General features: G+C 37.5%; 1 protein-coding gene across 1 annotated transcript in view; it reads right to left on the bottom strand.

The window, feature by feature from the left end:
• Positions 1 to 15,496, bottom strand: part of LOC104403480 (ankyrin-2-like) — a gene marked incomplete at its 5' end in the record, with an annotated part of 84,946 nt that overhangs the window by 20,247 nt on the left and 49,203 nt on the right. Inside the window, 6 exon segments of the mRNA XM_010011626.1 lie at positions 1 to 144; positions 2,736 to 2,757; positions 4,992 to 5,024; positions 6,603 to 6,725; positions 8,223 to 8,348; positions 10,585 to 10,813. Coding sequence (XP_010009928.1) covers positions 1 to 144; positions 2,736 to 2,757; positions 4,992 to 5,024; positions 6,603 to 6,725; positions 8,223 to 8,348; positions 10,585 to 10,813 — 677 coding nt within the window.

The raw sequence follows: 15,496 nt of genomic DNA, 5'->3' as shown, positions 1-15,496 counted from the left end.
CAGTTGTCAAGATGGCAGTCATTTTGATCAAATCTTGTTTCATCTCAGAAACTTCAGACAACAGGTCTGGACTGGCTAGTACAGGGACTTCATTAACCAGATGGCTTTTCAGGATAGATGTTTCTGTAGATTCTGTCTCGTCATCTTTGATGTGAATGAAAAACATTGAAAGTAAAATGGAAATCAAAAATAGAGATTGGAAAATGTAATCAGGACTGACTGAAAATGAGAGTCTTTGGTTGCAGTGGTAGGAAGGTCAACAAAATGGGCCAGGAATGGTGGATCCACAAGATCTGAGGGTACAAGAGCAAAGCAAAGCTAATGGGGGGCGGGGGAGGGAGGAAACAAACAAAAAATGAAACAAAACAAAACAAAACTGAAAAGGAAAATGGCAGGAAATAACTTGCTTAACTTTATCAATATAGCACAACCACACATACATTACCAAAGCTGTAACAAACCAAATCAGGACACCACTAAAAAAACCCAAAACAACAACAACAACAGCAAAATTTAAAATTAAAACAGAAGAACCACAGTGAAGTTACACAAAGAGAAGGCATCTCAAGATTGTTCAGATGTTACAGATCAATGTTCAAAAAAAAACAAAAAGGCAAGAAAAAAGGGGGAAAGCATTAGAACTGATTGAAAGTCGATCTCCTCTAAGAGAAAGCCAGTGTTAGCAAACTGTCAGAGTAACATTGGGTTAACATTTTTTTTTTCTTAATGACCAAAAGTTAAAAATCATTCTGCAGTAATCTAAATTATTATCAAATACATAGAGATCTGAATCAGCTGCAAACCGGCATTTCATCTAAGGGGATTTCACACCTAAACAATGAAACAAACAGTCTTTTGTTTTAAGAGGCATGGTCCTTTCCTTGGAACATCCTCATTGACAACTAATGAATAGACTGAGGAAAGAGAAGACAGAGGAGAAAAGGAGAGATCATAAGAAAAAACTGTGAATCAACTTAAAAGTGATTTCAGAGTTTTCAAAATCATCATGTATGGCAACCAAAAATCAGAGACAGTCACACCAGACACACACGTACAACTCATGTAAGGCAAGTTATTTCCATGCAAAGCAAAGGTGTTGCAAATGCTGCTGGGTATGTAGCTTTAGTTAAAAAACAATCTTACTAAAATTAATCACATAAATTAAAGAAAACATTGTAAAACATACTGTGGTGAAATATTTGTCTGATCTGTGCAACCAATATATAGTCAGCTGGATGAAGGTAATTCCCATTTATGCCATAGCTGCCTCCTGAGAATATTTAATTTCAGGAAGGTCTGCTAGAAAATGTTTATTGAAATGATGAAATGCTGGAGGACTGCGGTGAGTTATGAACAGAATGCAATGCTTGGAAATTGTGATTTTTATTTTTTTTTAAATTCTGGTACATTGCATAAAACTTGATGCATTTCTGCACCCCACTCTAAAAGTTAAAAGTTGTAATGCATATATGGAGAACCTAAGCAATATGTAATTATCTGGATTTCTTTATAAACAATATCTATTTTGCTACACTCTTGCAATAAATGTTTATGCTGTCCATTAATTACAACTGAATCGGTGGGGTTTTGCAACTTTAGTAATACATAATTTCATAGATGTCACATGGATGGCATTGGCCACAGAGTCGAGTTAATTACCCTGAAGCAAACAAGCTCCAGAGGAAAATAAAAGGCAAGTATTATCTGAACGATGTGTGGCTGGCAGGAAGAATGCTCTCTCAGTAGGATGCGGTTGGCCTCCCTCACACCTGCACTGAAATCTTTCTAGCTTGCATAACAAAGCTGTTCATTCTGCCAAGGAAAGTGAGTGCAGCACAACTGTCTCTCAATGTAAAAAGCATTCATTAATTATAACAAAAGGGAATTATTGTCCATTTGGTCTTCATGATCACGGCGCTATGGTCCTTCCAATTTTAACATCAGTACACTGAGAATAAATAACCCTCAAAAGACAATGTAGAATAACAGGCAAGACATTGCATTTTAAACTAGAAATGAAAGAGGTCAGTCTTTTCCTAACCAGATTTAAGAAATCACTGCATTTGAAAACAGTTCTTATTAGAGATGCTCTTCAGACCAAATTTATATTGGTTTGATGTGTATCCTTATTAAAGGAGATCTCTGGCCTCGTGCACCACTCGCTATCAGTTTCCAATAATAATTATGTCCCAATTCTGTATTTACGAAAGGTACATACGCTGTACCAAACCTAACAGTCAATATTTCCAGTCATATTTCACCACAGTAAAGGGTGGGGGAGGGTTAAACAGCCAGATTACTTTGGACAGTATCACTTTTTTGCATGGTGGTATTTCATCAGTTTAATGAAATCTACTAATTACATTTAAAAGTGATACTGTCATTTATCTCAAATATGAGGCAACAATGTGTGTCAACAAATGGACAAAACAAAAAATGGAGGGAATGAGCACTCATACAAGCAAAATAGCAATAGCAGGATTACTAGGGATGTCAAAGGAAAGTAAATGCTTAGATGAACTGTATTAAACTGTATTACTTGTTAATTTATACATTAAAATGGATTTAATTGCATAGCTGCTTTGGTATTAAATTGTTTTCTATTATGTTTTAAAAGTATTGATGCTATTAGCAACAGCAGTTAATGCTTAGCTCTCTTTCATGCTTATCTTTATTCTTAAGCATCTTTCATACAAACTGAACTGTAACATTTTCAAAAAAAGAGAAAATCTTACTTTTTTCTGAAGTCATATCAACCTGGAAGAGAATAAAGGGGGAAATTTAAAAGTTCAAATATAAGCAATATATATGAAGTCACTAGTGAAGTTGTAGAGCTTGAGTCAAATCCACTAGATGTATGGAGACACACAGATTCATTGACTTAAATGGCACCACAAACGGATTAAAAATAATGGTAAAAGCATGGGTTAATTAATTTAGTATTTCTATTAACAGAAAAATGGTTACTTTGCTATAGTTACAGTCAATAGCAGATGCAAAATATTGCAATATATCTCTTTAAATGCAACATGCAGTAGAGAGGATGCAGACTTTTATATTACTGGGTATATTGTTGCTTTGCATTAACTTGTCTCTTCCTGTCTAAAGCAAAAGAGTCCAGTATGGTCACGTGAAGGCAGATGTCCCATCTGGAAGGCACCTACTATGCTTTATGCATAGTTTCATTGTACGTGTTCATTCTGAGATCGTGGTTTGCATTTTCACCTCTGTACTTTGTGATGGTGAAAAGCGGATGTAGAAATGACTGCAGCCTTGCTACTGCCTACAGCAAGAACTAAGACTCGGTGCCACTAACAGCTATTGATACCTCTAAATGGAAGCAGTGATGGCTCTCGGGCCATCTGTTGGATTTTTCAGAGTTCATCTGGGTATAGATTGAAAAAGCCATACAATTTCAGTGTTACTCAAAAGAAAACACAGTACTTGACCAAAGTAAAAAATAAAAGTATCAGACTAAAAATTCAAGAAGCAAATCTTTGAGGCTGTCTTATAATTCCTCTAAAGTACAGAACACCCTAGAGATGGTAACCTAGGATCCCTAGGATACTTTAATTCCCTTTACTTTAAGTTTCACTAAATCAGTCTGGAATTACGTCAGCATACTAATTAATATTATTAACATAAAATGAATAAAGTGAATAAATAATTTCAAATGGAAGATGGTTTAGCTTGAGGTTTTGTGCTTTAGTTTCTCAGATTAAAATCCAAGAAGTCATCAATGTCTGGAAAAATAATTTTCCAATATCCTTTATGCTGCTTTAATGAGCATTAATTTGTTAAAAACAACTTTTGGAGACTTCTCTGGGAATGCAGAAACAGCATTATAGAGTCTTAAAGACTCAGTTTTGTGCTTTTGGTATGAAATCAAATGATTAAGAAATGTCACTTTCTGAATGAATACAAGGGAATTAGCTTACAACTCCAATTCATGCCACAAAATTTCTGAGCTCTGTTTTGCATTTTGTAGAAAAAAACGTGTGTCATCTTTGGGGACAGGCTATTCCAACAGGCCTGGCACTCTCATCATTTCCAGCAGCTCAACATCATTAAAATGTGGGGATGCTTTTCAAATGTTACTCATTCACATAGGGGTCAGACCTCAAGACACATCTGTAACTGCCAGGAGGGGGCTGGGAATGGAGGGGGAGGTTGGCCACATGTCTCAATTAAGATGCAATTCGGTTTATGCTAAAGGTGCAGAGTTTATGAAAAACTCTCCACATTTTACTTGGAGAAAACTTACTTGTAACTGTTTCTGTACTGGACTCAGAAACCTGTAAGATGCAGTCCATTGGATGTTATAAATGGACAAGATTTGGGAATTGCTGCCCTTCCATGTATGCAGGCAGTGCATTCGACTGCAATCTGGTCACAGACTCCCCCCAGCAATGGGGAAGAAGTCAATGGAGATACTTGCTGTATTTAGGTCTGTCCCTCTGTTCTCCCTACTCACCCCTAACTAGAGAAGAAGACAGTGCTGAGGGATATTAACAAAAAGTATACTACGCCAACAATCCACCAGTTCTGAATACTTGAGGCAAGTCTAGTAGCAACCAACCCTACACTGTTTTTAGGATGTGGGATGATTCTTGGAATCAGAAAAAACAATCCCATTTACCCTTTTCTGTGCTGCAAACAATAAAGCTTAAAGAGATACACTGTATGGCTTATTCTTGAGCAAAATGATTTCTAAATTATTAAGGAATTGTTTTGAAAGGCAAATGAACTATTATATACCTCCAGAATCAGTGCATCTGATCCAGTAAATCTTCAATTTTAATGCAGGGAAAGTTAAACTCTGTAAATTCCAAATTTTGCACTTTTGAACGTACTCCTCATCACTGTTTTTGTAGCACCGAGCTGATGATTGATATGCTCATTTCACTATGGATTTTATCTTCCAAGCTCTATTTGTTAGCCGTATTTTAGTAGTATGTGTAAGTAATTACAAGCTATTATAGCAATATTACCTCTTCTTCTTGTTCTTGGTCTGATTCTGATTCCTTTCAGTTCCAAAATGCCATGCAAAAAGAGAAGGAAAAAACAAAGCAGACAAAATAAAAAAGTTCTAGAAGAAGAGAGTAGGAAAATATAACTTCTGACAACATTTAACAGCAAAGAAGGAAATGCAGTATGTTTCTGCAGTTGATTTCTTACATCAAAAAGCAGCAAAACTAAACTGACAGTTTAAAACACAAAAGGCTACAGAACTGAGCAAATTACAACAGCAAAGTTGTTTCCGCGTGTTAGACTTCCAGTGATCCTTCATACCGCAACTTAATACATATATGTGCTTTTGCATCCATAAATTAGCACAAATAAATAGTTAAAATAGTTCAGAACACTGGCCATTTAAAGTTAAAATATGTTGTGTTATTTTTAAATTATATGAAAAATACTATAATAAAGATTATATTATATGCTAAAAAGGCCAAGAAAAAATGAATAGCAGCAGGCAAGATTTTGGACAAACAGCCTAATACATTCCTAGAAGGCATGCGGCTAATCTGACAAGGACAGCAAAAAAAATATCTGAGTTAGCACAGAACAGCAATAAACTGACTTTTTCTAAGAAAACAAGCACTTCTTATTATCTGATCTAACTTACAGAGCAATCAAGCGCCATCCCATGATGTAGGAAAATTCAGCTGCTCTCAGTCTTGTTATTTATAAGTACTAACTCACACTAGAGTATTCCTCTCCTTTTTCTTCCCTTGACCTTGGACCATTTTCTTCCCCAAGCACATTAATAACTCTTATAACAATATTCTGAAGAAAGAGCATTTACACCATGTGACATGCTCATAGATTCTTGAAAGATTTGATCAGAAGTAGGAAGAAAAGTCAGTGTCAAAAGTCAATGTAATATTAAAGTCTATTCTAAGAAAATACTTTTGACTCTCCTATAAACTTTCCAAATTCTAGAGTTCAGGTCTGCTACATTTTATTTCTATCACCACAGATAAACAAGGCAGTTAGCTAAAAATACTACTGCAAATGCCAATTATCTCTAATTGGTAAATGAAAAAAAAAAGACAAATAATTTCAGTCCTTCTGCACGTCATACCTTAAGAACATAATACGACCTACAGACATTACCCTTATGCTTTGTAAGTATGAAGAGTAGCTTCATCTCCAGAGAGGTGTCACAAGACATGGTTAGACAGTGTGGGAAGTCTCTGGTAAAATAAAACATGAACCTAAAGGTACCTGCTGAGTCCCAGATCTGTCTGGGACTGAACAGAATTTTACCCTGAACAGAATCTGGGTAAAATTTCTAGATGAAATAAGATTAGCACAGATCTAGTGCCAACACCAGTGAAAGCATAGGAGCTATGCAGTGCAAACTGGAATTTGGCTCCCTTCGGTCATTCTCTTCCGAGTCCTCGGAAAACACTCAATAACATCTTTGAACACTAGCTAAGTTGAGTACCAAACCCAAAAAACTGAAAGCCCTTGGGTGGTATTCATGCTTCTTTAAAATCCCTGACTACGAAGCCTTAATACTATTTTGCCCTCCTACTCATTTCTTGCTTTTCTTATAATGCTGATGACTACAGAGCAGTATAATTTCACAATACCTTTGTGTAAATGGGTAAAGTGATGTTTAAATTGCATATGGCTTGATGAACGAGGCCTCTTGTCGATTTTGGCTCCTTCATGAATGATAATCGTCCACAGGGTTCTTGCGTGGTGTCTCGCACCTGGTAGAGCAGAGAGACATTTCATCTGTCATTTTGCTATTTTGCCATAGGATCCACTTGTGCCACTCAAAATTATTTAGCAAAAAGAGGCTAGGTGTGGGAGAAAAAGTCCATGTAGGGGAAAATAACATGTTTCTCTGACACCCCTCACTCCCCTTAAAATTTCTTTTCTTGAAAAAAGTTTTCTCCAATGTATTGATAAATCCTTCTCTTAGAATGAAGAAATTTGCTGGAACATATTTATAGGTGTGATGATTATTATCTACAAAAGATACCACATCATGGCATACTTTAAAATCTCTTTCACAGCTGTTAGTAGAAACAAGTGTAAGCACTTGGAACTTAAGGTACTGGTGATGTACTTTTAGCTTCTGTACATAATGTCAGGAGGATTACATGTGATATTACGGGAGCAACAGGACTGAAAGCATTACCTCATTCTTCATTTTCTGAGCTAATAAAATTATACAATTAGATGCATGTGCATTAACTTTTATCAGGCTAAAAATACTAGATGCAAAGACACACATAGTTTCAAACCTATTTTGGAAAAAGCCATTAGAGAGAAAAATACGCAAGGCCAAAGGTGGCTGGGTGGCAGCAGCCCTCTCTGCTGGCAGCGCAGACCACAGCAAGAGCACTTTTTTCCATGACTGCTCCTGCAGATCTCATGAACGACCCAGATAAGCCCCGTGCACTGTGATGTTTGTGTCACGGGCTCTATAACATTAGTTCCTTTTTGATGAATGGGGAGGAGTTGGCTTGACTTTTGTTTTACAAACTTCCCGATTCACAGAAAAGTTTTTAAAATGGTATAGTACAGTAATATACCCTAAAGAGATAAAATTAGGTTATAGTTGGGAATTCAGCAAAATTAATTACTTTCTTTTTTCTTTGTTATCAAAAATATGGTAAAGCCATAACTTGAAATCTCCAAAAAGGAGCCATGCTTTTCTTACTGTATCCCCGAAGATGTTTTGCATTGCTGCTGAAGGGAGGATGACTGGTTGAAGAACAATTATACCTGTATTTGCAGCCATATGCATATGTATAAGCAGAGGGTACAACAATCCCATTTTGACAAATTTCTGCCATTTCTACAATGTTTTCTGACACTTTTTTGCATTTGACATTTTTTCCTGCAACATATTGAACTGCGATACAGAAAACCGAACAAGACTGAGGTCGATGGCTCTTTAGATTATTAGGTAAAGAACAGGATTCCTAGAAGCACCATTTTGGTGTCTGAAAGAATGCTGTGGACTCCTTCATATACAGCAGAACAGAGGCACAGATCATTATATTTAGAGAAAAAGTATTTTATATTATTATTTAGAGAAAAATTAATTTTATGTAGCTACTTCTGGTGGTTTTGACTAACCAAGTCAACATTTAATCCATTATCATAAAGTAATTTGGGACTGTCCTTCAGTCTGCTAAGTTTATTGTGAACTCAGAAAATAAAAATACAATCCATAGCTCATATTGTAAGATTACCTTAACAAACAGAGGAAGTCTATTTTCTTTGAAGGCAAAAAAACTGAATATATGATGTTGCCCACTCTTCGTTAGTGGCACCAAATTGCCAAAGCAGTCAACATAGATGGGTTTTCCTTCTAATACCTATTGAAAACAAAGAAGCAGCAAAGCAGCAATTAATTGCAGTGGGGTGGTTAGGATTTCTTCTTAAGCATAATTCTACAGTAGTTTCAACCCATTTCTTAAATTGCCAGGACTTGTCATCACTTACAAGGTTTGTTAGGTACAGTTATGTAAAATCTGTGGAAGCATTTCAGATTATTAAATTCCAAATGGAACACACTATAAATTTAATAACAGCGTGACACTATAAATAACAACATGAGTGTTCAATGTCATGAATCTAGCCAAATTTTCAATCTGTATTTCAATATGGATTTTTTTTTTACTGGCTATCATTTTAGTATACTTTGCTAACCTGGTGTTATCATAACAGTCAAATAAATATTTTCTTCAGCAAACAAATCAAAAGTCCTTGTTTTGCCTGACAGGATAATAAGCCAGTCAGGAATTATCATGAAGTTGCAGGGGACCTTTTTACCAATGCAAAAGCTTTCTAAATTACATTACCTATGCGTTAAATCTACTTGCAATAGCCTGTTGCAGCAGGGGAAAATAGTGTATGTGAGCAGATTCTATTTATTTCAGCTGGATTTGTAAAGGCTTAAAGCTTTTGAAAGTCAGGCCTCAGGTAAATGCCTCTCTGAAATGCCTATATAATGATACCGCCTACCTTTTTGGATTGCTGTTGATATGGTCCCTCCACACATTTAAATCTCAGCTTACCTCATTTGGAGATACTCCCTTCAAACTGCCAATACATTAAAGTCACATCCTTGCTTCCCAAAAATTCAGCTTGTCATTTAGTTTTACAAGCCCATATTTTATGTACATGCTCTGCACAAGAAATGCCCGTCAGGGCTTCAGGAACAGCAAGGACAAATTTTTGTAAAGATGGGATTCGCATTCACTAAGCAGAAGAATATGCCATGCATGTAGTTAAAGCACTTTCAATTTATTATCCCTCCTGAGAAAGGTGATGGAGCCAGAAAATTGGCATTTAGCAGGCAAGTTGCTGGTTTCCACAGTGGAAAGCTATTGCCTGTTAGGCAAAGTAGAGCAGAACAGTAATCAAACCTGCTAGATAAACTCCTTGGTAAGCAAAGATGCTGACAAAATGTGACTACTGTTGACTGCCTTTTTGGCTAGTGATATTAATTTATGGAGTTACTGTAAGTTGAGATGTATCTGGCCTTTTTGGCTTTAACTATCTCCCCTTTTTTCACAACAGACACTTAGTATCAGGGTCAGGAATGTAACAGTCCAGCAAAGAACACCACCCTCAAAACTCATCTTTGCTCAGACATTCCTCTAAGAGGAAGTCAGTAACTGAAAAATTCAACGTGTCTCCTGGCAGTGTGCTATAGCGCTAATTAAAACTAAGTAATCATCACTGTGGACCACCACAGAACTAACTGTGAGGTATTTGGATTGAACTAGGGCTAGCCTGCATCAATGGAACTTAGTTTTAGGCTGAAGGAAAAGTGTTTTTACACCCCCTATTTCCTACCTCTCAGCTCGCTGCTGAGTGACTTCAGTCTTTAGTACACCTGAAAACCCCAGCCAAGCTACCAAAAATTCTTACAGACTATTGAATTTTGTTTAGTAAGAGCCATGGGCAATGCTTCCTGCTTGCATAACCAGCCATGTCAAATAGATTTTGTGATACTTAGTTGGCAGTAGCTGCCTTAGTTCTGAATCTGAATCAAAGAAATGTTATCTTGACACCAGAGAAAAGGAAGACAAAGAGCCTGAAGCTGCTGGACGAAATGGTAACTCCCAATTTCATTTTATAACCTGATTTCCTTGCATAAAGTCAGTCTAGTTTCTAAACACGCAGTTTAAGAGGCCCACAATAAAACAGCATTCTGGGAAAACAAATTCTTTCCATTTTGTCCTCTAGCTTTTCTAAGCTTTAGTCCCATAACAGAGACCTCAGACTCAAGCAATTCCATATTTACTATCTCCTTGAATCCAGCTTAAGGCTGCAGTAGCTGAACATAGCTAACCTTTCCACTAGCCTTGTGGACTTAGAGACCAACAAGTGCTCATCAGGAATGGAATTTCATAACTCGTATCTGGCAGCTGCTTTTCCATTACATCTGACAAAAGTCAAAGTTTCCATCTTACCATGACACACGGTACTGCATCAAGATGGTATTTGTTGGCATTATTATTTTTCAGGACTTGTGGCAGATAAGAAGGCAGAAGAAAACACACATTAGAAAATGGAGAAAACTTTAAGATCCTTGTACAGTACCTCTACATCCCTGCTCCTGGCAACTTCAGCAAAATTTTCTTGTTGTTCTAGAGTTTTATCCACCTTGTCATCTGTCATGCAAAAACATCTTAACCGTGCTTCAATGGGATCATGTGATTTAGCAAACACCACAAATTTGGCCATGTAGGGGACACAGATAATCTCTCTGTACACTTGGGAAGCAAAAGTAACAGATTCTTGTGTCTGTCGACAGTCTATTAACCAGAATCTGTAAAAGAAAATAAAGAATTGCATTTATCAGCACAGAAGATGGTATGTTTTGCCACCTTGTCAGCATTAGCTGGTAACGATACCAATTTTAGATAAGTCAGAATAAAGTAGAACAAGTAGTTACCATTTGGGCAGAATAGCCTAAGAAGGTTTATGGTACCCCCTATGTATTTAGGAACATGAATCAAAATCAAAAGGGAAAGCACTTGGACCAGAACTTGCTCTCCTAAATACCAGATGCAGACCCTCCAACAGGGTCTCCTGCTGCACAAACTCCAGGCCACTGTTTGCCTTTCTGACAAGATCTCACTTAGCTGGAAGCTTATTTGCTTCCATGGACATGGCTTTCAAAGGGTTTCAGGAGTTCACTTGTCCTGTGGCAGTCTCATAAACCTTCTCTGAAGATTTACATATATGAACCTTTTTGTATTTTTGTGTTTATAAAATATATTACATTTATAAGTATGTTTCTAGTATTTAAACAATCACTGATGGCTTACCAAAATCAACAAATCCCAGAAATTCATCACAGTATTCAAAAAATGTTTTTTCTTCCATTCACAGGTTGGCTATGGCCTACACTTCATTTTCATCTGAATTGATTCCTAATAGTGAGAATATGTGATCAAATGTTTCCTGCCTTTTACAAAACGATTAAATCTCTTCTAGAATAAATTCAGTGGTCTCTGCTTTCCATCTCTTTGGACAGTTCCTGGTGATGTTTGAAATGATGATTGCTCTTATCGCCATCCTTCTACAGCTGCCCAAAAGGTCTCTGAATTTGTTCTTCTTTACCAAATGTCATTACTTAATTTTCATGCAGAATATAACTAGGGAAGGGCGTACTGGAAGTGTACAGTTGAGATTTCCCACTAACTGTGACTCTGCAATGCATGCTTTTCACCTAGAGAAATACAGGCTCTTCTTTACAGCTGCTTGCTGATAAGCACCTGGTGATGAAGAGAGTAATGCCCCATAAAAATCTTACTAAAATTGCTTGTATCTAGTCATATGCTGAGGCTGTCATTTCTCTTCAAGGTTCTGACTACACTGTTAAACTACAGAGTGGGCATCACATCCCTTTCTCTTTAGCCCCCTGGAATCTTCCCAGGCATTGTACAGTTTCCTGTTTGTTCAGCGCTGAACACATCAGGATACCACCCATGGGTGCTACTGAACTGTGTACAAACTTCTGATGTGGCAGAAATGCTGTGAAAGTTTCCTGGATTTTATGGATGAGGAGCAGGAGACTGAAACAGCTTTTGGTATGTGCTGCTAACCCTTCAATCTGTTCTCCATCTCTAACAGGTGAAATATAAAGCTGCTTTGCCCCAAACACTTGTCTTCTGCCACCTAGCTTAAAGGTTAGCAGTACATTTCTTACGTACAATATCAAAAACTGAGTGTCTTTAGGTCAGTGTAAAAGATTTTATAACACTGCATGCAAAATCAGAAATTATTCTTACATTAATTTAGTCAGGGACTTTTAGCTTTGATTTTGTTGTAAGTTTTTGTTAAGCATATTGAAGACCAGTGATATATAGAATCATAGAATCAACTGGCTTGGAAAAGACCTTTAAGATGATCAAGTCCAACCATTACCCCAGCACTGCCAAGGCTGCCACTAAACCATGTCATTAAGGGCCTCATCTACACGGTTTGTGAACACTTCCAGGGATGGTGACCCCACCACTTCCCTGGGCAGCATGTTCCAATGCCTGACCACTGAAGAAATTCTTCCTAATATCCAATCTAAACCTCCCCTCGTGCAGCTTGAGGCCATTACTTCTTGTCCTATCACTTGTTACTTCGGAGAAGAGGCCAACCCCGCATCACTACAACCTCCTTTCAGGGAGTTGTAGAGAGCAGTAAGGTCCCTCCCAAGCCTTCTCTTCTCCACACTAAACCCCCCCGCCCAGGTCCCTCAGCTGTTCCTCATCAGACTTGTGCTCCAGACCCTTCAGCAACTCTGTTGCCCTTCTCTGGACCTGCTCCAGAACCTCAATACCCTTATTGTAGAGAGGGGCCCAGAACTGAACAGAGGATTCAAAGTGCAGCCTCGCCAGTGCTGAGTACAGGAGGAAAATGTACGTATTTCCGTATCTAAGCTATATTACATTTTGAAGACCCTGAAAGCAGATGCGTCCACATCTGATTCCTACTACCCTTGCCTCACAGAGGTTATGATCATCACTGACTCAACTACTCATTGTAGTTTCTAACATATCCTTTTACCGACAGCATCTTTCTAACGCATACGCCAGTAGTTCCCAGTGTGTAACACATGTACAACAAGTCAAACAAACATGTTTAAAGCAACAGGGAAACATGACCGTAATAAATTACTTCCTCTGCACTGTGTGAAGCCAGAAGCTGCTACTGCAATTTCATTTGGGTACCACCATGACAGAGAAATACTTGAAGATTACAGGATAAGGTCATAAATTGAGTTCACTAATCTAATTCTTACAAATGAGCATGTGCCTCTTACAAAGTATTGCCAGTGCACGTGAATTGGAACAAGCCACCTCAGAACCTGTCAAACATACACAATTACTTAAGACATAACATGGATGTTGCAGCTCAGGCTGGAACTTCAGCTCCCAGAACAGGTCCTTTTCTATCAAAAACTACCTTTCTGTTTACTGAAAAGTACAGGCTTTTTAGCCTTTCTTCAGGCCATTTAGGCCAGGACAACTTTGCCCAGTAATATCCATTTACAGATTTTCCTTATACCTTTGTCAAGACAACTGACTTGTTATTTTGCAAAGGTAACAACTTTTCACTAGAATAATTTTACTTCTCCTCCCAAAATGTAGCAGGGGAAATGCACCAAGCATTTTACAAGGAGTAACACATATCGCCTTCTTTCTCGGATATCATTTCATTTAATTTCTCTGTGGAGCTGATGACATTTCTTTTAAATAAAATTCACTGTGTGGGTGGAAAGCATGCTTGAGTTTGACACGCGTAGGATGGAGACGGAAGTCACGAGAGGTCAAAGACACCTCAAAAGCTGATATAACCAACGGGGGGCTTATTACTTCTTGTAGATTACATGGTATTATAACCCACAAAGCATACCTTTCAAGTGTGATTTCTCTGGTCTTACTCATCTGCAGTTGAATAATAGTGAATTTCATGCTGTGCTTATCTTCAGAACATTTAACAAACACACCGGTTAAAAAACAGGCTGGTGACATTTGAAGAGAGAAAGCATGTTTGGTACATAAAGGCTCTGCAGACTGATACTTTCCTTTTCATGTGTGGGAGAATTATGCTATGCTGGACTCAAACTGGAATGGCTACATCCTCTGAGAAATCACCATATGCTCAAATGATTTGCTGTCATACACTAGGAGCTAAAAAGCCCAAACAGATACTAAATTTTTAGACAAGCTGCAGCTCAGGAAACAGGAAACAGCTATGCCACAAATTCTGCAGCTTAATTTGCAGGCATTTTAGACAAAAGTATCTCTTTCCCAAGCTCATTTTGGACAGCATTTGTCTTACGAATGGGAAAATCATTGTCCATCATTAATGACAGAACTACACATAAACAAGTTATTGTGAATAGCAGTCAGGAACCAACTGAAGCTCAGCAGCACACAAGGGTAGATGCACTTCCAGACCAGCGCACACGTGAAGAAATTCAAGTGAGCTTGTACTTCAGCAAAGAATGTAATAAATTCTTTGACTGTAAATACATTAAAAAATCCCACTTTCTAACTTTCACAGCATTTAAAATCATGTTTTTGTTAAAGTAGACTGTTGAACATTCATTTAGAGTAAAATGCAGAGGTAGAACCCATGAAAACATGGGATCCTGCCTATATAATAGAAAATTAGCAACAGCAATAGCTTCTAATGTGATCATTAGGATTAGGAGACATCCACTACTACTATGGATTGTAGTTCCATAAACTGTCACCCTCATTCTGGATGTATTCCATGTGCAGCTCTGCTAGGGACTTACTATCTTAGCAACTTTGTCCTCTCAAACTTTGTATCTAATCTCCACATCTGTTTCTTAAATTAGTTTTTAATTTATCCATTTAAACAGAGCACTGCAGGTAGTGGATGAGAGCTAAAGTGCACTTTAGGATCTCCCTCTTGTGGCCACTGCTGTTAAAGAAAAAGGTTCAGCTGAACTGAAAAGAAGTGTACATAACGAAGCATCCAATGTAACGGGAAGAAAGCCATTTCTGACCTGAGAAAGTATAGAAAAATAATACCTTACTTCGTTTATTGTTACAGTTATAGTGTAGATTGGACTGCAAGAGCTGAATGCATTTTAACATTCAGTAGATTATTTCATTAAATAGCAAACCTAATATAATAGGTTTATAACTGCTCTGGACATTGAACTTGTGCACTGCAGGAAATTCATTGATTTTCATAGGCAAGTTTTCTGAGATATTTGTAACCATTTCCTAGACTACACACCCTAAATTTAATACTTTCCAGGTCATGGACTGCAGCTCCTAATACAGAGGAAGAGACTTCTGAGCATTTCTGTGATATCAGTCATGGACAGAATCTGAACTAAAATACATATACATATATATTTTTTATATGAAATTCTGTTTTCAGAAAGACAGCAGTTGAATTTTATCACAAAAGCAGATGGTTAGAAGAGATGCTTCTAGATCACGGTTTGGTACACTTACAGGCTTTTCTG

The sequence above is a fragment of the Nestor notabilis genome, unplaced genomic scaffold (genome assembly GCF_000696875.1).
Source record: "Nestor notabilis isolate BGI_N333 unplaced genomic scaffold, ASM69687v1 scaffold13673, whole genome shotgun sequence".
Lineage (NCBI taxonomy): Eukaryota > Metazoa > Chordata > Aves > Psittaciformes > Psittacidae > Nestor > Nestor notabilis.
This window is presented reverse-complemented; position numbering and strand designations above follow the sequence as displayed.